The sequence below is a fragment of the Euphorbia lathyris genome, chromosome 6 (assembly GCF_963576675.1).
Source record: "Euphorbia lathyris chromosome 6, ddEupLath1.1, whole genome shotgun sequence".
In the NCBI taxonomy this organism is placed as follows: Eukaryota; Viridiplantae; Streptophyta; class Magnoliopsida; order Malpighiales; family Euphorbiaceae; genus Euphorbia; species Euphorbia lathyris.
The window spans coordinates 84,466,107-84,487,321 of NC_088915.1; the positions used below are offsets into that span (position 1 = coordinate 84,466,107).

General features: G+C 36.1%; 1 protein-coding gene across 1 annotated transcript; it reads left to right on the forward strand.

The window, feature by feature from the left end:
• The first annotated feature begins 7,434 nt into the window (after window positions 1-7,434).
• On the forward strand, window positions 7,435-16,165 carry LOC136232283 (phospholipase A I). Its single transcript, XM_066021343.1, has 18 exons — window positions 7,435-8,283; window positions 8,764-8,911; window positions 9,008-9,086; window positions 9,197-9,350; window positions 9,430-9,639; window positions 9,728-9,973; window positions 10,068-10,230; window positions 10,314-10,574; window positions 10,660-10,778; window positions 11,111-11,272; window positions 11,425-11,617; window positions 11,707-11,843; window positions 12,614-12,752; window positions 13,006-13,212; window positions 13,303-13,777; window positions 13,871-14,087; window positions 14,197-14,286; window positions 15,483-16,165. Exons 1-18 carry the CDS (start codon window positions 7,720-7,722, stop codon window positions 15,927-15,929), a joined length of 4,011 nt encoding a protein of 1,336 aa, XP_065877415.1. The 5' UTR covers window positions 7,435-7,719; the 3' UTR covers window positions 15,930-16,165.
• The last annotated feature ends 5,050 nt before the right edge of the window (window positions 16,166-21,215 follow it).

The following is a 21,215-nucleotide window of genomic DNA, read 5'->3' on the forward strand; positions in this document are numbered from 1 at the left end:
GTGGCCTGTTACCCCTAGGATATCTACGATGGTGGTCTCTATCTGGATAGAATCAACCTTAAGCTTGGAAAACGCTCCTCCAGTGATGACGTTGCATGAACTGCCAGTGTCTATCATCACTCGTTTCATTTCCCATCCTTCCACTATCATGGTGATGACGAGAGCATCTGCATGTGGAGGGATCACTGGACCAATATCTGCAAATGGGCGATTGAGCGATGCTCTGTCCAGAGCAGTAGTTCTCGCCTTTTTTACTGTAGGCTGATACCCTGGTCCGCCAGCGATGACATTAATGACCCCATTAGCCTTCTTCTTTGGATCATCTCTTGGTTTATCACCATCTCCTTTCTTGTCACTCTGGACGAACCTGTCCAGTTTTCCTCTCTCAATAAGCCTTTCAATTTCCCTAGCCAGCTCCCAGCATGCATCTGTTTCATGGTCATTCCTCTTGTGATATTTGCAATAATTTTTGGGGTTTCTCCCTGTATTGGTATACTCCCCCCCTTTTGGTTCGGGGTATGAAATGCTCCATTTGTGCTGGCTATTTTCTATCCACATCAGTACTTCACTCTTGGAAGCGTTTAAGGGCGTAAATGAAGGCATATATGCTGATTTATTCCTAGAGCCTCTCCGCCTACTTCTGGAGGTTGATTCGGGGAGCCTTTCTTTTTCCTTATCTCGCTTTCGAGATTTGCCCTTCCCTCTTTTGGGAGGAGAAGCAGATTCTCTTCGGATATCATCGACTTCCATGAAATCCTTACATCTTTCCATCAACTCAGCTATGGTTTTTGGTTTGTTTCTGATTAGATCCACCTGCAAGCTTTTACAGGTCGTATTTTTTATCACTGCTTCCACGGCTATGGAAACGTCCACATCTACCACGCGAATGCATAACTTGTTGAAGTTATTGACATAATCTCTTAGAGACTCATTTTCCTTCTGCTTCAGCTCGAAGAGTTTTCGCGATTTAACTACTGGCGGGATGCTTCCTGTGAACTTCGCGCAAAATTCTCTGCTCAATTGATCCCAGCTATCTATCGATCCTGGCGGAAGAGATTGAAACCAATCATACGCCGGTCCTTTTAGCATGGTAATGAACATTCGGCACAACACTGCTTCACTGGCATGGTTAAGTCCAAGCAACATGCGATACTTCCTTGCATGAGCCTCAGGATTATCTTCCCTAGAGTAGCCTGGTATATTTGGGATCTTAAAATGCCTATCAGTTTCCTCATCTTTGATCCGCCTTGTGAAGGGCGATTCTCGGTTGGCGAAAGGATTGTGCCTTGCATTCTCCTCATTCTGCCTACGTATTTCTTCCCTGATCTGATCAGCCATTGAGCCTTGATTCCTTCTCGGGCGTCTCCTACTGTGAGATCTACTCCGCTGTGAGGAGGAGGAGCTGGATTCCGATGAGGGATCTGATGGTGACCTTCCTCCACCTCTACCACGCCCTCTTGGTGGGGACCGTCCACCTCCTCCTTGATCCGGTGGTGGCAAGGGTATGACCTGTCGAGGTGAACCAGCTTGGAGTCCATCCTCCCTCTGTCTAGGAGGTGGAGGTGATCTTCCGTGTCGGGGTGACCTAGCTCGACGCCTGTGATGAGAACGGGATTTGGATCATCTTCTCTCACGTGATCTGGTTCGCTATCTATGTCTACGATCATCACGTCCGCCTTCTGGGTGCTCATGATCCGCAACCTCATTAATTTGTTCCTGATCCACTTGTGGTCTAGTTTGCACCGGAGGGACTCGTGGTCCGCCAATAGTGATTCCTGGGTTTGTTGTGTGCCTTGGGGGAGCTTGATCATTCCTTCGACTTTCCTTTGGTATGTCCGGAAATAACCTTCTATTTATTGGTATATCACTTGCGAGCTCTGGATTAACGACCATTGAATTTGTGGGTTGAGAGAGCAAGTACGCCGAATCACGAAAGGCTCCCGGTCTATAAAAGGCGGCCTGCCATTGGGATGTGGTCGGTCTCGGCGGATGGCGGTTCAGAGGGGGAATGGTTCATGTTGTGGGTCCACCTACATCATGGTTCTCTAGATAGGCCCTCAATCGTCCCGCCATAATGGGCCCATGCATACTCCCCACTACATCTGCACAAATTTCCAAAAAGGAATCGGGCGACATTTCTCTTTCATCATGGACGATTGGCTGATCAGGATCAACACGACTGGCGCTTGTTTGGGGATTAACTAAAGGCGACACTGATGGTGTTGTGGTTCCGGTTGAGGGGTTAGACCCTCCACTTGCCATGTTTGTGATTGTTAACTGAGTCCTTTTTGAATTAGAACTTCCACGCTCACCGCACCAATTGATAACTGGTGGTGAACTCTTAATCGGAATCCTTCCCTGTGGGGGTCACCGTTGGGATCGGCGGGGGGAAGCTCCGATGCCAAAGTCAGTATATAGTAATAGAATAAACTGTAATGACAAAGTAGGGTTAAGGAGAGCGTGAATGTGTACCTCAATAGCTTGGGATGCAAGCTATTTATAGTCATATAGTTATAACCCTCGGTAACTAGGAAGTCTCCATTAATGCCTCATTAATGGCGGTTACTGATCTTATTCAAGTATGACCGTTAGCTCATTAATGGGTTATTAGTTGCCTTTATTGGGAATCGGCTAGGCCGTTCCTTGGGCGTATCGAGGCATGTTGGCGGGTCTCCCAAGTGTTTGACCGTTGACGGCGTATTGAGGAATCTATGTGATCCGCCTTCTAGATAGCTTACTTGATACGCCATGGTTTCTACGATCCTCTCTATAAGTGGTCGTTTTGGTTAATTTCCCTTTCAGTCTCGTAAATAATATCTCAATGTTATCAACAAGTATTCAGGGTGGACATATTTCTGCATTATCATAAAAAAAGAAGAAGTAAATTATATATTATTTATAAATTAAAGAAGAAAGCTATAGAAACATATCATGATATACACATTTAAAACTATAAGATCCGTTGATATTTGTCGATATAACATAGATATCGACACCTATCGGCACATACCGACACATAAGACTAAATCCTCTATCGATATCTGTCGATACTACATAGATATCGACAACGATCGTCATACATCGACCAATATCTCTACGATGCACTCTCGTGATATCTGTCGATATTGATCATATATCGACAGATATCGACGGAAGATCAAGAGATGTTTTTCTAGAATGATCTGTTAATGAGCATTAAATGCAGTTAATGATCACTTTGACTTTCACTCTTTTTCGAATATCACTCTATCAATTAAAGATGAGTCTTGTCTGTTGAGATTCCCCATGAACATTACGGTGCTTTCTCCTATAAATATACGATTTGTCTATTCATAGTTATTCATTATAGTAAACTTAAACACTCTAGAGCCAAAAATGGAAGCGCCACCTCCACCACCTCCTTTGCCTGAATTCGAAGCACTTATAGCTTCATTCAGCAGTTCGTTCCGTGACGGGACACAGACGAAATAATCCGCTTCATGAGGGGCATGGCGAACACCATGTCTTTCGCTGCAGAAGCCTTGACTGACCATCTGGAGTTAGTTGAGGAAGAAAACAGGCGGCTGAAGAGGATGATTATGCGCCTCAAAAGGCAGTTGGAGAAGTCCAAGATGGACTACGCTGACGCCCTTTTGGGTTCTGAGTATCTCAATGTTTAGTTTATGTATTTTTTGTTTTTAATGTTTATGTACTTTTGTTAGTATGTGTTTTGTGTTTGTTTCTCTTTTGTTTATGTGTTTTGTGTTTGTGTCTCTTATGTTTTATGCACTTTTTTTATTGTGTTTTTGTTCGTTTTTTAATGTTTTATGTACTTTTTTCTTTATTATAATATAAAAAATATTGTTCTTATCTATGTTTTATGTGTTTTGTGTTTGAATCTTATGATTTAGAATAGAAAATAACATTTAACTGAGGTCGATATATGTCGATATCAAATTCAATTTCGACAAATATCGACGCAGATATGTCTGTCGATATTCATAAGATATCGACGGATATCGACACTTTCGAGAAAAAATCGCAGAGTGATGTTCCAAACCAAAATGCATCTTCCTACAACAATGTCACTATTTTTAGGGATTCGCACGACCAGGAATAACATGAAAAGGCAACAGAAACAATATACATTGGGTTTTAGAGAAACAAAATACTACATCTTATCCATGAATGGACGAAGCTTTAAATATTTTAAATGGAACTAAAAACAAATGAAAAACTTACATGATTGTATAAAATCTTGAAGGACAAACTGTGGGTTGGATTGATTGTTGTTCGTAATCTGTAAACTGATTGTTGTTCGTAGTCTATAAATTTAGAGAGAGAGAGAGAGAGAGAGCGAGAAAAAGAGAAAGAAGGGGGGAAAGACAACGTTATAATAAGGTTAGAGAGGAGGGCAAGGGTGGAATTTAGTTAATGAAATGTGTTAGTTTTGGTGAGTTTTTCAAAAGGAGTTAGAAAAGAAAACTAACACCTTAAAAGGTGCTAGTTTTGTAAATGTCCCTATAAAAAATTTATTAGAAATTTTGATTATGGATCCTATTAATATATAAAAAAAACATAACACTCATTTGACTTTTAAATTAAAATTCCAGAGTGAATTAGAATCTTAAACTATCAAAATTATTAATTACATTATTGAACTAAGTAAAAATCATCAATCCAGTTATCATTCTATTTTAAATTCGAAAACTGTGATTATTTGACATGAACTATAATGATATATACGTTTCAAAATGGGTTTGGAGAAGGAGAAATTATTAGAAGCACACATATTATAAGTGGTCCTATCTACTATTTTAATTATTAAGTGGGGTCATAATACACATGCCCAAATGTGAATTAGGGATTCTCCAAGTGACATGAAAGACCTGATGCTTAATATAAAAACTTTTGGAGAAAAGGGTCTAAAATTATTCAACCGAATGATTTTCAATAAAATCCAATTAATGATTTTTACTTAGAATAAAGACTCAAATAATTTTTACTTAATTCAGAAATCTGGTTAATAATTTTAATAGTTTAAACGCTTTAAAGTTTTAATTTAAGATAGCCAAATTATTATTATGTCTGTATAAAGTGAAGTTTGTAATAATTTAATCTATAATTGATTTGTTTAGTTATAGTTCAATTTGGCATCTACGGTCATTAAAGCTCAGTCAAATTACAAATCTAGCTCAACTAAAAGGATCCATTTATATATATAACTCACTTTACTTCAGTCTCACCAAATTAGACACTTTCTTCTATTTTGGATAAAATTACCCTTAGTTCTATTCGATTGATCCATCCGCTCCTGCTCCCGCTTCTTCTTCTTCCATTTCTTCTGCTGCTTCTTCTTCTTCTTCTTTTTCTTCTTCGGTTCATCTTCTTCAATTTCTGATACCAATCATTAGAGATTTTTGAGATTATTGAAGTATTATGTTCAATTTCCCATAGAAATGATATGTTTTTAGCTTATACGCATGCTTTTCTCGCTTTTTCTCGATGGTCTTGCCTCTTTCTTTATCTGTAACGGTATCGTTTCAATTTCCTCAATTGTTGTCGCATTTATGACGAAATTTATCGTATTTCGTCACAAATGCGACAATAGTTGTCGCATTTCGTCGCAAATGCGACAACTCTTGTCACATATGCGATAACTCTTGTTGCATTTGTGATGAATTCGTCACAAATGCGACATCGCAGTAGTTCAATTGTTAGATTTTTTTTTATTTCTCATTTTTTAAGCTTTTCACCCTAATCCTCTTCCACAGACACTAATTCTTCAAAGGTTGAACGAAACATAATCTCTCCTCTCTATAAACCACCGTCTTTTTGTCAGTTTGGGATGGCAAAGAAAGACGTTAAGAGTCTGAGGAAGAAGGTGAATTGAAATAAAGTTATTCTTGTCCACAGTGGATGAAAGTGTCTAATTTGGTGAAATGGAAGCAAAATGAGTTAGATATGGACCCCTTTAGTTGAACTAGATTTGCAAATAGCCCTTAAAGCTCATAGTCCAATTTATATTGTTACCAAAAAAATCCTACAAATTCGTTTTCTTTCTATAAATCTAGCTTTAATTACCCAATGCTTCGGACCTCAGGCATCTACATGTATTAGAAATTCATTTTACTAATAAGTTTTAATCACTGTCACTCCGTTTTTGACTTGGGGTTCACTTCATTCATATCTCTCATCACCATCTTTTAAGATCGCTCATTGTTCAGACTTTCTATCATTCACACCGGATCTGGTGGTTACATGCCCACCAACTTTCGCTTGGTTCATCCCGAACCGCATATCATATAAAACCAGCTTTGATATCAATTATAACCAGTTGATTCAATATCATATAAATATTGTCCGTTTTGGTTGGGTCCCACGAATTTAAAAAGGAATCTACATATATTAGAAATCAACGTTACTGATAAATCTCCGCCACTCTATTTCTGATGTGAGATTCAGTATATTCCCACTCATCGTCTCATCGTCATTCCTTAAAGCCCCTCCTTATTCTGGTTTTTTTACTAGGACCACCCACTTTGAACCGAAACGTTACACTCACTATTAAAAATGTCAAGAAACTTTTATGGAAACTCTGTGTGCAAGGTGTTTTTTTTAGGAAAAAAACTAAAATAAATAAATAAATTATGACTTTTACTTTATAAATTATATTTTTTTTACTAAAAAACCAATTATATATCATTGTTATGTAAATCTAAAAAAAAAAATCACCATTTTTATAGTCTTATCATTTCACATTTTTCTTTTTTTTTTTGTTATGTTTTCGTGGTTTTCTCATTTTTCGTTGATTTTCATTGTGTAACTAGGGATGGCAACGGGTAGGGTACCGCGGGTAGTGCCAATCCTAAACCCTTACCCTTTTATTTTTTAATTAATCGTACCCTTCATATTACCCTAACGGGTATATGTTTTGCATCCCATACCCTTCCCATCTAATTCACGGGTACCCGCGGGTACCCTTATCCGTTAAGAATCAAATTGAACAAATTGAACCTTAATCAATAAAAATAAAATAGTTTAGTAGTATCACTCAATGGTTAAAGGACAAAAGGTTAGTATTCAAATCACATATCTTACATCTAAAACACAATAATATTTTTTAATATATAAAAAATTTATGACGGATAACGGGTATCCTGGAAGATCTTTCCATACCCGTCACATACCCTTTTATACAAGGTACGAATAGTCCCATTAGGATCGGATAGTACCGGATATCCGCGAGGAGAATAGCCGTTGCCATCCCTATATGTAACGACTTTGATTTCATTGTCTAAATTGTTTTGATGAAATATTTAATCTTTTAAGTGGAGTCGGCAAACAAGCACTTGCAGTTGCTGTACCAGAAATGGGGTGTACATTACGTCACCGTATTAATAAAAACGACGTCGTAGCTACTCTTCCCTCGTCCACAACGAAAAGTACCGAAATCTAGAAGATTTTCAACATTTCACCAAACCCGGCACCCATCTGCATAATTTCCCGTTTATCATTTTCCCGTTTCTCTCTCCCGCCATTGTTTCATTCTTTGTTTTCTGAACTCTAACTATGATTCTTTTCCCCCATAACCTTCATTCCTAACGCCTCAGATGTTTTCGTTCGGAAAATCGATCACCACCACCTCCGTCGGGGAATTTCTCTCAACGGTCGCGCCGTCATCAGTCCGTAACCGCTCGATCAAATCGAAATCTTGAGAGTTCTTTTCATTCTTGTACAATGTCTTGGGGATTAGGCTGGAAAAGGCCTTCGGAGATCTTCCGTTTAACGCTTAACTATGGTACTGAAGAATCAGAAGACGATCTTAACCGTACATCAACTTCATCTTCAACTTCATTTTCCTCGTCTTCTCCGTCTTCGCCTACGTCACCGGTTCTAGATCAGGATCTTGGATTTCGCGTTGATTTGGATTGGACGGCTGCGGATGACGAGGACCAGGTGGCCCTCAGGTTGCAGTCGCAGTTGATGGTGGCACTGCCTTCGCCGCAGGATTGTGTGACGGTGGATTTTAATGTTGGGGAGGAGGGAGGCGAGGGTGAGGAGAGGGGTGAGGAGGAACAGAATGTGAGGGTAGAAATGAAGGTAATCAAGAGGAGGGAGCCGTTGCGAGGGATGATGTTGAGCAAGGCAGGGTCTGGACAGCAAAGTGATGGAGTAGGGGTTTTAACAAGGTTGATGAGGTCAAATTTGACCCCTGGTGGAGCTGTGGATGCTACTGGTTTGGGTTATGGTGAGCATTGGCGGACTGTCACCTACCTTGGCCTTTGTGGTTGCGGTTTATCGGTTAGTTCTTATTTTGTGTCAATTTGACTCTTAATATCCGCTGTAATACTTTGTTTTTAAGATCATTTAACTGTATGTTTATATAGCCTACTTGCATGTGATTTCTCATCATTGAGAATGCTTGTAAATAAAACCCTTGCTGAATTGAACGTATTCCTTGTCTACTTGCATGTGATTTCTCATCATTGAGTAAGCATTGTCATAGATAATATTAATAAAACTATTCTTAGGACTTAATTATCAACTTAAGCTTTTAGTTCAAATGGTTCTTTCACATGGTATCAGAGCCTCTTAGACCAAGTGTTCGAATCCTGACAACCATTGGCGTGGGGTGTGGGGGTGTGTGTCGGAGATAATAATAAAAACTAGTCTTGAGCCTTAACTATCATCTTAAGCTTTTGGTTTGATTGGTTCCTTGACAAGCATGTCTTTCTGTGGCACCTTGGTTTTGTATAATTTGTTAAATGGTTTTATTAACAGGTATTGCCAGCTGAGTTAATTGGATTGCCTCACCTTGAAAAGCTGTATCTTGATAACAATAGGCTTACAGTTTTGCCACCAGAGCTTGGTCAATTAAAAAGTTTGAAGGTTTTAAGTGTTGATTTCAACATGCTGATTTCAGTTCCCGGTAGGAATTTATTATCTGACAGTGCCTGTTCCATCATGGTTTATTAATGTTCTGAAGTTCATTTAGTTATATGATTTTGATTGAAACTGTGAGCAGTTGAATTGAGACAGTGTGTTGGATTGGTTGAACTTTCATTGGAACACAACAAGCTTGTCCGTCCTCTTCTTGATTTCAGGTCATTTTACGCAAAAATAAAAATACACTTCTGCCCTTTTCCGTCTGATAAAGCTTGTAAACAGTAGAGTTTTCTTTGGGCTTTATTGTTTATCTCCAGTTGAATGACAGGGCTGTGGCAGAGTTGCAAATTCTCAGGCTATTCGGTAATCCTCTGGAATTCCTTCCTGAGATTCTACCGCTGCGCAAACTTCGCCACCTATCCCTCGCAAATATGAGAATTGTAGCTGATGAGAATTTAAGATCAGTGAGTGTACAAATAGAGGTACGAATAATACAATAGTTGTAGGAATTTTTAAGCTATTTGCTTTCTCTAGTTAATTTCTGGTATTTGATTATCGTAGATGGAGAACAGCTCTTATTTTGGTGCATCTCGACACAAGCTGAGTGCTTTCTTTTCTCTTATATTCCGTTTTTCTTCATGCCATCACCCATTACTGGCATCTGCACTAGCAAAGATAATTCAAGACCAAGGAAACCGTGTTGTTGTTGGTAAAGATGAGAATGCAGTGCGACAACTCATTAGCATGATAAGTAGTGATAATCAGCATGTGGTATTTTTCCAATCCTATCTGTTATGAATCCCATCATTATCTTTTATCTGTCATTGTGGGAATATTTCTTAGTTGTAATATGTGGCAGGTTGAACAAGCATGCTCTGCTCTATCCTCTCTTGCCGGGGATGTTTCAGTTGCTATGCAGTTAATGAAATGTGACATAATGCAACCCATCGAATCAGTACTGAGATCGGCTGCACAAGAAGAAGTAATGTCAGTGTTGCAAGTTGTGGCCACCTTGTCTTTTGCGTCTGATTCTGTATCTCAAAAGATGTTAACCAAGGATATGTTGAAATCACTAAAGATGTTATGTGCCCACAGAAACCCAGAGGTGAGATGCCCACCTCCTTTTATTATATATCAATGTTCTTTTTACTGGTTTTAGTAATCTGCAGTTACTAGATTTTAGGTTCATGTTTCACCAGGTGCAAAGGTTAGCTTTAGTAGTAGTTGGAAATTTCGCTTTCTGCTTGGAGAATCGCCGTATCTTGGTGACCTCTGAAAGTCTACGGGATCTCCTGTTGCGGCTGACAGTTACATCTGAACCACGTGTTAATAAGGCAGCAGCCCGTGCTTTGGCAATTCTTGGTTTGTAAATTAGTTTGTATTTAATGTTCTCAAATTGTTTTGTGTATTAGCATATAAGGAGTGGTCTATTTATGCTACTGTAGGAGAAAATGAGAATTTGCGGCGTGCCATAAGAGGAAGGCAAGTTGCAAAGCAAGGTTTACGCATACTTTCAATGGATGGAGGGGGTATGAAAGGTCTGGGAACTGTCCAGATGCTTAAAGCAATTGAGAAGGGAACTGGAAAGCGTATACATGAGTTGTTTGACCTTATATGTGGCACATCAACGGGTGGGATGCTGGCTGTAGCTCTTGGTATCAAGCTGATGACCTTGGCCGAATGTGAAGAAATATATAAAAATCTTGGTACACATGGTTTTCTAAAAGATATGTTACATTAGTTTCGTGACTTTCAATTTGGTTGTCACTCTCTGAAAATATGCTTCTTTAGGAAAGCTTGTCTTTGCTGAACCTACACCAAAGGATGAGGCAGCAAGCTGGAGAGAAAAGTTGGATCAGCTTTATAAAAGTTCATCACAAAGTTTCAGAGTCGTGGTACATGGATCTAAAGTATGGATGGTTCATTTATATATGTTTCCTTCCCTTTCTAAATTTTCAGTTGTCTGTTCTTTTATAACAAGTGACATGCAATACTAGACATTCCATGAGTACTTGTAAAATTTGTCATGATAAATTTTGCTAAGGGTTTGACAATGTTGCTCATTGCTGACTGTTATCTTTTGTGCAGAAACATAACTGCATTAAATGTGTTTTGGTTAATGCTTGATTCTGGATATATACCTGTTCAATTACTTTGTGTATGGCAATGTCTAATGTTTTCTACTACCCGCACCCATCCTACTTGGCCAAAAAACGGAATACAATAACATCTTGTCTTGCAGCACAGTGCAGACCAGTTTGAGAGACTGTTAAAGGAAATGTGTGCTGATGATGATGGCAACCTTTTAATAGAATCAGCAGTGAAAAACGTACCCAAGGTTTTTGTTGTGTCAACTTTGGTTAGTGTGACGCCAGCCCAACCTTACGTATTTAGGAATTATCAGGTCAGATCCTGAGGTTTGCATATTCTTTTCAATGAAATTTTTACCTTACACTTTATGTAATGTATATATCTTAATTCTGTTGTAAGGACTTTGCATTGTTATATTAGTTCTTGATGGGCTATCTTTAACTATTTTTCTGTACTATTACTCAGTACCCTGCTGGAACACTTGAAGTGCCTATTGCAAATTCAGAAAATCCAGGAACTACTGTGTTAGGAATATCAACTACAGGAGGTCAAGTTGGCTATAAACGCAGTGCTTTTATTGGCAGTTGTAAGCATTATGTTTGGCAAGCTATAAGAGCATCATCTGCTGCTCCATATTATCTTGATGATTTCTCAGATGGTATTCTATCAACATGCTCACCATATTTTGATCTCTCATTCGTAGGCTCCGTAAGTTCTAATGAGCTGAATGTTTGTTTGATTATGTAGATGTGAACCGTTGGCAAGATGGTGCTATTGTGGCAAACAATCCTACCGTTTTTGCCATTAGGGAAGCACAACTTCTATGGCCTGACACAAAAATTGACTGCTTGGTTTCCATAGGATGTGGTTCTGTTCCAACGAAGGTGACTCTCTACTTATTCTTCTATGCCATGTGAGTTTGCACTTTATTGTTATGCAGATCACTTTATTGATCTGGCTCTCATCAAAATCAAGTTTCATCTGACAACCATAGAATAAAGAAGAGCAAGCATTTCATGCAAATTTTAGACGATTTATCTATGGCAACTTCAAGAACTTGGAGATTTAGATGCTCATCATAGCATTGAAGTGGTCAAGATACTGTTGATGGTTATGGTTAAATACTATGCTTATTATGTTTAAAATGTTGGTGGCCATATTTAATTTGATGCAGTTTGCCTGTACGTTATTTATTGTGCAACCTTGAATAGAGTTTTTGATTTTGAATTGTCCTATTATGCTTCACTGAGTGATTCAAAGATGCGTTCAACTTTATCGCATTTCAAGACACAAGATATTTATATTTTTATTTGTTCCTTCAACTATGGACATAGCACACTCACAATCCCGTCGAAGGTAATCCATGCTCTAGATCACTTTGGCAAGTAGGTCTATGTTGAGAAAGATGAAAATCAGAATCGTTGAAGTTTTCAAAACGTTTGTTTGAAATGGTGGGAAAAACTGTGAAGTTTTGGTTAGAACCATTGAAAGACTGGAAGAACAAAGTGTTGTTTTTGTCGAGGTGCCAAATTGTAATTATTTATGGACTAGCATTGTGTTTTAATGAAAAATGTATACTCTAACCTCCATTTCCTTTTTCTGGTGGTCTTTCCAAATTTCTATTTTATTTCATTAACCATGAATATTCCTGTAGGTGAGAAAAGGCGGTTGGCGTTATTTGGACACTGGGCAAGTGTTGATTGAGAGTGCATGCTCTGTTGATCGAGTGGAGGAAGCTTTGAGTGCATTGCTTCCAATGCTCCCTGAAATACAGTATTTTCGTTTTAATCCAGGTACATGAACAGTTGAAAGTCTTGAGTTGTTGCTTTAGGAGTATGAAACATATTTATTTTGAAAAGGATGTTCCTTTAATCATCCTGTTTTTTCATATCTTAAATGCTTTATTTTCCCCTTTTAGGAATTATTTTTTGAGACTACCATTTTTCTTAAAAGAAAAAAAAAACTAAAAGAACTATATATATATATATATATATAAGATAAGGAACTTTAGCCTTTAATCAGCGTCGTACGTGGTATCTGTCACAGTTGATGAACGTTGTGATATGGAGCTGGATGAGACTGATCCATCAAACTGGCAGAAGTTGGAAGCTGCAGTTGAGGAATACATCAATACTAATTCAGAAGCCTTTAAAAATGCCTGTGAGAGATTACTTCTCCCATATCACCATGAAGATAAGTTATATGAGAATTTTAAAAGTCAGCAATTTCCCAAGGCTAAGGTACCAAATGCAGGTACTATTTGATTTGTTATTAGGAGGTTTACATTTGTTTTGTTCTTCCTTTTTTCTGAACCTGAGTTTTTTTGCCTTGCTCTTGTGTTAGATGAGAATAGTCCCTCTTTGGGCTGGAGGCGCAGTGTGCTACTTGTTGAAGCGTTGCATAGTCTTGACTTAGGACGGGTTATGTACCATGCTAGGGCTCTAGAAGCATTTTGTGCGCGCAATGGAATTAGATTATCTCTTATACTTGGGGCATCCGGGATTGTGAAGCCAGTGCCAGCTACTACATTCCCCTCACCATTTACCTCACCCTTGATTACTGGAAGCTTCCCTCCAAGCCCTCTTTTTTATAGTCCCGATTTTGGTCCACAAAAAGTTGGGCGCATTGACATGGTCCCACCTTTAAGCTTGGATGGAATTCAATCTGGAAAGAGTGCTGCATCACCACCAATATCTCCATCAGCACGGAGACAGTTATCTTTGCCTGTACTTTCATTGCATGAAAGGTTACAGAACACTCCGCAAGTGGGAATTATACATTTGGCCCTTCAAAATGACTCAATAGGCTCAATATTGAGGTTCACTGCTCTTTGTTGGCTGGTTTTTTTTTTCAAATATAAAAATCGAGTTTCTTACACTGCCTTTAACTTGCTTGATGATTATTTCTCCAGTTGGCAGAATGATGTATTTGTTGTCGCTGAACCTGGAGATCTTGCAGATAAATTTCTTCAAAGTGTTAAAATTAGCTTGTTATCAATGATGCGAAGCCGCCACAAGAAGCTTCCATCGCTTCTTGCGAATATAACATCTGTTGCAGATCTTGTTCGTGTTAGACCATATTTTCAAGTTGGAAATGTTGTGCATCGTTACATAGGACGGCAAACACAGGTATGTTTATGAATTCTTCATTTCCCTTTGGATGATTCAGTATGGTATTTGTAGAGTAGAGAATCACTCCCTATTTATTTCCTGTAATGTTTATTACTGTTTTCTGAAGGTTATGGAGGATGACCAAGAAATTGGGGCATATATGTTTCGTAGAACAGTCCCTTCTATGCACTTAACACCTGACGATGTTCGCTGGATGGTATTTTTCTTGGCTTTTATTTGATCTGCTTATTTCTGTTGGACTTCTATGGATCCTTATGTGAATACGGAAAGCTTACCTGCCATATTTTGATATGTGATGATAATGTGAATATTGGTATATTCTCATAGGAATTTTAAGTACTTCCCTGCTTTACCAGGGTTCATGGTGAGTAATCTACTTGCAGATCTTAACTTTCTGTATTTCTGTGTGAATTGAGTCAAGCCAGTGCTTTACAAACATGAACTTTTTGCCTTTGCGCTTGATTGTCATTATTATTCTTTGAACTCTGGTAGGCTGATTTGACACTGTTAGAGCTATCGGATTCAATTAAGTGCATTATTTGCGGATTGTTTAAAGAAGGATAAGTACACTGTATTGTCCTGCTGAATAATCCACTTGTTTAGAGAATCAATAGTTCTTATAGATTGTATAGTACACTTATTTTTAGCTTCACAAAAGGATAGTTCTTGTTGTTAGCCTGGAAATTAACATTATGGAGAATGATAATGAGTCGGGTTAAACATGAAGCAATAGGAAAATGAGTACTTCAAATAACAACAAATGAATGGGGAGCATAGTTATCAAAGGCGCGCCTTAGATGCAAAAAGCTCTAGGCTCCAGACATGTCTCCTGAGAAGCCAAAAGGCGAGTTCTGTTCAAGAGGTGCTCCCCTGAGTGCGCCTTGGCAGAGCGTGCACTAGGTGCATTTTATAAGACAGACACTGTTTTTCAGGGTTCTATCCCAACCCTTTTCTCTCTATATCATCTACCCTCTGAAATTAAATTAGACTAAAAAGAAATAAACAAAAGAGGAAATAACATTTGAGTGGTAGAAATATCGCATAGTTTGATGAGTGATGAATATGGACCGCGGAGACTTTAGTCTTGATGAAAAGTAGTTATTAGATTATTAACTTAGGATTTGGTTGAACTTCAGTTTTTAGATTTAGAATTTATTATTATAAATTATGATATGGAAGACTTAGTAGTTAAATTCAAATTTATTTCATGCTAAATTTATGTTTAAGATTATATATAATTAGATATTATTTAGTATTTGACTATTTGTTGCATTTTAGAAATGTTAATTGTCGTTATTTATGATTTTATATGTTATTTTTTTTAGTGCGTCTTGTGTCGCTCAGGCATGCGCCTTGCGCCTTTTAATAACTATGCTGTCTTATGTGGTCTAGGTTGGAGCCTGGAGGGACAGGATCATAATCTGCACAGGGACATATGGACCTACTCCAAATTTAATCAAGGCCTTTCTGGATTCTGGTGCGAAATCTGTTATATGCCCTTCTGCAGATCCCCCAGAAATCCCACAGACGTCAGGCCATGGATCGGACGAATTCCAAGTTATGGAGAATGGGAAGTTTGAGATCGGAGAGGAAGAGGCTGAGGATGAAGATGCAGAGCCAATCAGTCCAATGAGTGATTGGGAAGATAGCGATCCAGAGAAAAACGGGGAACTTTATAAAGGTTTCTGGGATGATAATGAAGAGGAACTTGGACAGTTTGTCTGTCAGCTTTACGACTCGTTGTTTCGAGGAAGCGCAAGGGTGGATGTGGCCTTACAAAATGCGCTTGCTTCGTATCGGAGGCTGAGGTATTCTTGTCATCTCCCTAGTATACATTAACTAGTCACATATACTATAAATACATGAAATGAAGAAAAATAATTAGTTCATTAAAAAGGAAAAAAAGAGGCAAAATATAGAGCAGGAATAAGAATATAATGAAATTCTTCATTAATTACAGAAAATATGAGAGGATATTTTTGATTTTGAGGCTGATGTAGAAGAATTATGTTCTTTATTCATTACTGAACAGAAGTAAATAGCATTTACCATTATATATATTTTTTGTTCTCATAGATCATAATACATACACGTGTCATCTCTTCCTATGGCTAAGTAAATCCTGAAATCGCTAAATTACATAATTGTTGTTCATTAATGAAATGATTGACTGTTAAATCTCAAGTCTCGTAGAACAAATAGGATAGTTTGTTTTTGTTGAAGTGGAAACAATGACTGATCTAACTGGAGTGCTTGTGGTGGTTTCTCGTGATTTATGGATGCTAAATTCATGTCTTTTTGTGTTTTTCACATAAAAGCCCCGTTTTATAAAATTTTCGGCGTTTTCCAGCGATCAGTGGTTGCTCAAACCTCTAGCTCCCTGGATTCATCTGTGAATGGAAACATGTTTGAATTTAACCGAATCATGAGATATTCTACAAGTTTCGGTCCAAGGAGTGTTAATGAGCTGCCTAGATAGGCTCGGCTCGAGAATCGGCAAGGTTGGGCTCGGCCGAGCTTAAAATTTTAGTCTCGGCTGAATGGTTTGATTTGAATTTACTCAAATTTATATGTTTTATAATTTACTAACAAATTTAAATGATATAGAATATAAAATTAAAAATTAATGAAATATATATGCCAAAAAATAATAAAGTCCGTTTGCGAACTTTCAAGTTGAACTTAAAGGAAGTTCATGTTCAAGTTCCTTAATATTCGAACCAATCACAAACTCAAGCACAACCTTATAATGTTAACTTGAAAATAAGTATTTCACCATATTGTGACGCTGATAAAAAAAAAAAAAGGTCGGTAATATAATGTTAACTTGAAAATAAGTATTTCACTATACTTTATGGTGACCTTGATAAAAAAAAAGTCGATAATATATCTTTGTTAATTTTTTATTTTGACTTTCATTTTAGAATAAGACAAAAAGCATTCTGAGGTCCTGATCTTTCATTCTATGGTGCATTAAGCCTTCGATCTTTCGTTTAGATACATTGAGTTCTTGATCTTTCATTGTTTGGTGTATTAAGCACTCGATCTTTCATATAGACACATTGAACCTTTGATCTTTCATATATGGGTGTATTAGGTCTTTTTGTAAATCAATTCATATATGGATATATTAAGGGCCTGTTTGATTCAACTGTTAGCTAATAGATATTGTTGTTGCTGTTAGCTGTTGTAGTAAGCTGTTTGTTGCTGTTGGTTGTTTGTTATTAATTGTTTAATTATTAGTGTTTGATAAAATTATATTGAATTGTTACTGTTAGTTTATATTTATTTCTAATATGGACATGTTTTAAATTAATCTACAAATAAATTATAAAATAAAAAAATATATTATACAAATTAATAAAAATAAATTATATAAAAAATAAAAAATAAAAAATTTATTAAACGCAACAAAACTTTGTTTTTTGGTAATTTTGTTCTAGAAATAAAAATAATGTAAAAAAGAAAACACATTTCGTGGAAATAAGAATGATAATTTTGTCAATAACAAGTAACTACAAACAACTATCCATGTTTCGTGAAAAGTTTCAAAATGTTGCAGTATTCAGAGAAAATACTAAACGCTACGGTTATATAAACCTAACCAAATGCTATGTTTCATGCGGTTTGGAGTAAAACGCTAATAATTAAACAATTAATGACAAACAGCTTACTACAACCGCAAACAATTAACAGCAACAACAACATCTATTAGCTAACAGTTGACCCAAACAGGTCCTTAATACACCCATATATGAATTGATTTACAAAAAGACCTAATACACCCATATATGAAAGATCAAGGGCTCAATGTGTCTAAATGAAAGATCGAGAGCTTAATGCACCAAACAATGAAAAATCAGGGACTCAATGTGTCTAAATGAAAGATCGAGAGTTTAATGCACTAAACAATGAAAGATCAGAGATCTCAGGATGCTTTGCGTTAGAATAATGGTAACTTTTAAAAAACTTTTATGTCACTTAGAAATCAACACCAGGGATCATTAATGTGTTTTACTTTATTTTCTTTTGGCTTAATACATGTCTGAATTTGTTCAAAAAAAGCTTGGTCAGCTCTTTGAACGTTTAAAGTATCTCATTAGTCCCTTGAACTTTTATAAACTATTCAGTTAGTTCTTTAAATTTACGTAAAATATAATCAATTGATCATTCGGTTGTAAAAAATAAGATAAATGTGAAAAATATATTACACGTGTCTCAAAAAAGTAAAACAATCAAGATCAGAGTATTGTGATTGTAATATTAGAGAATACAATGTTTATAGTTGAACAAGTAATAACTTTATTTTTACTCTATTTTTAATTATGTAATAACATTTCAAGACACGTGGATTACATCTTCCGTATTTAACTTTTTTTATAATCGAGTGATCAATTGATTACATTTTACGCAAGTTTAGGAGGCTAACTGAATATTTTATGCAAGTTCAGGAGGCTATCGAGACATTTTGAAAGTTCATGGAATCAATCAAACTTTTTAGATAAGTTCAGGTATTATTACAAAATTATAGAGGAAATTACGTCAAAAACATTAGGAAAATATTTTAAAATTAATAATTTCATCATCTCCTATTTGGCCTGCTTCTTATATCTTCACCTCTCTTTATCCATTACTTGAGGCATATTTCATCTTCTTTTTTTCAGGGGTTAAAGTGCAAAAATACTCCTAACGTTTTGAATCAGGAGCAATTTTATTCCTAATATTTGTAGTTAAGAGTAATTTTATCCATAACGTTGAGAATTTGGGTCAATTTGAGAAATAATATCATCAAACTGTCTGTTCGGTCATGAATCTTGTCATCTACACTTCACACGTGCATCATTTTATCAGTAACAAATCACAAATATATATTAGGATGTGAAAAAAATAATAAAAAAAATATAGTCTTTAGTACAAATTAGATAAAAAAAAGTTAAAAAATTCACCGAATTTATAAATATTAATCTTCAATTCTATTATTAAACTACAAAAAAATATGAAATCCTTTTTGTTAGAACGAATTGATATGCAATTGGTACAAAATAAAGACAAAAATATCTGTGTTTTATAATAGCGTCTAAAATTGATCCAAATTATCAACATTAGGGGTAAAATTGCTCTCGGATACAAACGTTAGGGGTAAAATTGCACTATTTTAGACGTTAGGGGTAAAATTACTCATGATCCAAAACGTTAGGGGTATTTTTGCACCTTAACCATTTCTTCAGTTTCCTTTTTCTCTCATTTCTTTTCTTTCGTAACATTATTTTACTTGTGAGTCTTCTTCATGGGTGATTTTAATAGTATCGATCGAAAAAGTCCTTATTTTGCTAAAGTTGAAAACCTCAATCCTCGTTTTGACAAAAAGTAAACCACAATCCTTTATCTGAAAATTAGTGAAACCACAGGGGTTTTATTTGAAATTTATCCTAATTAATATTAAATGGGCTGTTAATCAGATAACATAATTTACCTAAATAATTTGTTTGATATGGTTATTATTTTTATGTGATTTATATCATACGTAATCATGCAAAATATATATAAATATATATAAGAATATATATAATAGGTCTAAATCATACGCTTCTCCTTAGGAGTGTTTAAAAACCGAACCGAACCGAAATAACCGACCGAACTGATGAATTTCTGTTTTTTTCGGTTCGGTTTTCGGTCTATTAGGTTCGGTTTTGGTTTTGAATATTAAAAAATATCGGTAATATCGGTCAGTTCGGTTTTTATGACAAAATAACCGAATTAACCGAACCGACCAAAATATAGATTAATTAGATTTATAATTTAGGTAGAAACTTTATATGACCGAGACTTTGCATTTTTCTCCGACCATCCAAAGAATGTAACTATTTATAATTTTTTTTTTTATCAATATTAAGTCTAATACATTAATATTATTCTACTAAGAAAAATACATTAATACTGTTCAAACCTTACACTAATATTGATCAAATCAATAACATTAATGTAAATTATGGTTGTAATGCGAATTGTGGTGGTAGAAGATTGGAATTCAACTATTTATATTTTTAAAATTTGAATCACTTTGATTTGACATTTTTTTTATAATTACATTTTAATAAAAATTTAATTTTTAATTTTCAAACTTTACATCAATTTTATGTTATATGCTACTCAACTTGCGTAACTATTTTTAAAATTTTAGATTAAACTAAATTAATTAAAACTTATAAAATTATAAATATTAATTAATTTTTTTATTTTAACTATTTAGTATGTGTTAAAACCGAAAATTGAACCGAACCGACCGAAATAACCAGTTAGGTTCGGTTTACTAATATTATTCGATTAGGTTCGGTTCTCATTTTAAGTGTTTTCGGTTTTCGGTTATTTCGGTTCGGTTCGGTTTTCAGACCGAACCGACCGATGAACACCCCTACTTCTCCCTGAACTTGTCAATTTTGGTCATTTTGTTCCCTGAAATTACAGGACGATCTATTTGCCCCCTCAACTATTTAAAAGTGGTATTAGCAACCCCATATTTTCATTATAACGGAAACAAAATGAAGTTCCGATATTAGTACAAGTGTTCATGGAAGCCTGCATATATGTAACCTCATTTGCAGCTTGTTTTAGTAGTGCACAACCCTATATGCAATTTTTTACAAGAGAACTTGTGTACTGTCTATACTAACCTCATTTGCAGGTTATTTTAGTAGTGCATTACCTTTTTTATTATGATTTTGGTGTTTGCAATGAGAACATGTCATAATTGTTTCTGTTATAAAGAAACAGAGGGTTGTTAATACCACTTTTAAATAGTTGAAGGGGCAAATGGGTCGTCTCGTAAGTTCAGAGAGCAAAATGACTAAAAATGACAAGTTCAGGGGGCTACGTATGGTTTAGGGCTATATAATATGATTATGATATAATCCGTTCTTACATCCTTGATATATACCAAACTTAAATATCAAATGGCCTTTTGAATATCCTTTTTATAGTGTTGTAATTCATTAGGAATATTCACATGGATCTTAATGACCAAGTGAATTCGGTCATTTATCGTTAGATATATGCTTATTAAATCTAAGCCACAGGATGCTTTGAATCTCCACCTTAGGATTCTAACAAGCTTAGATCTAATAGTGA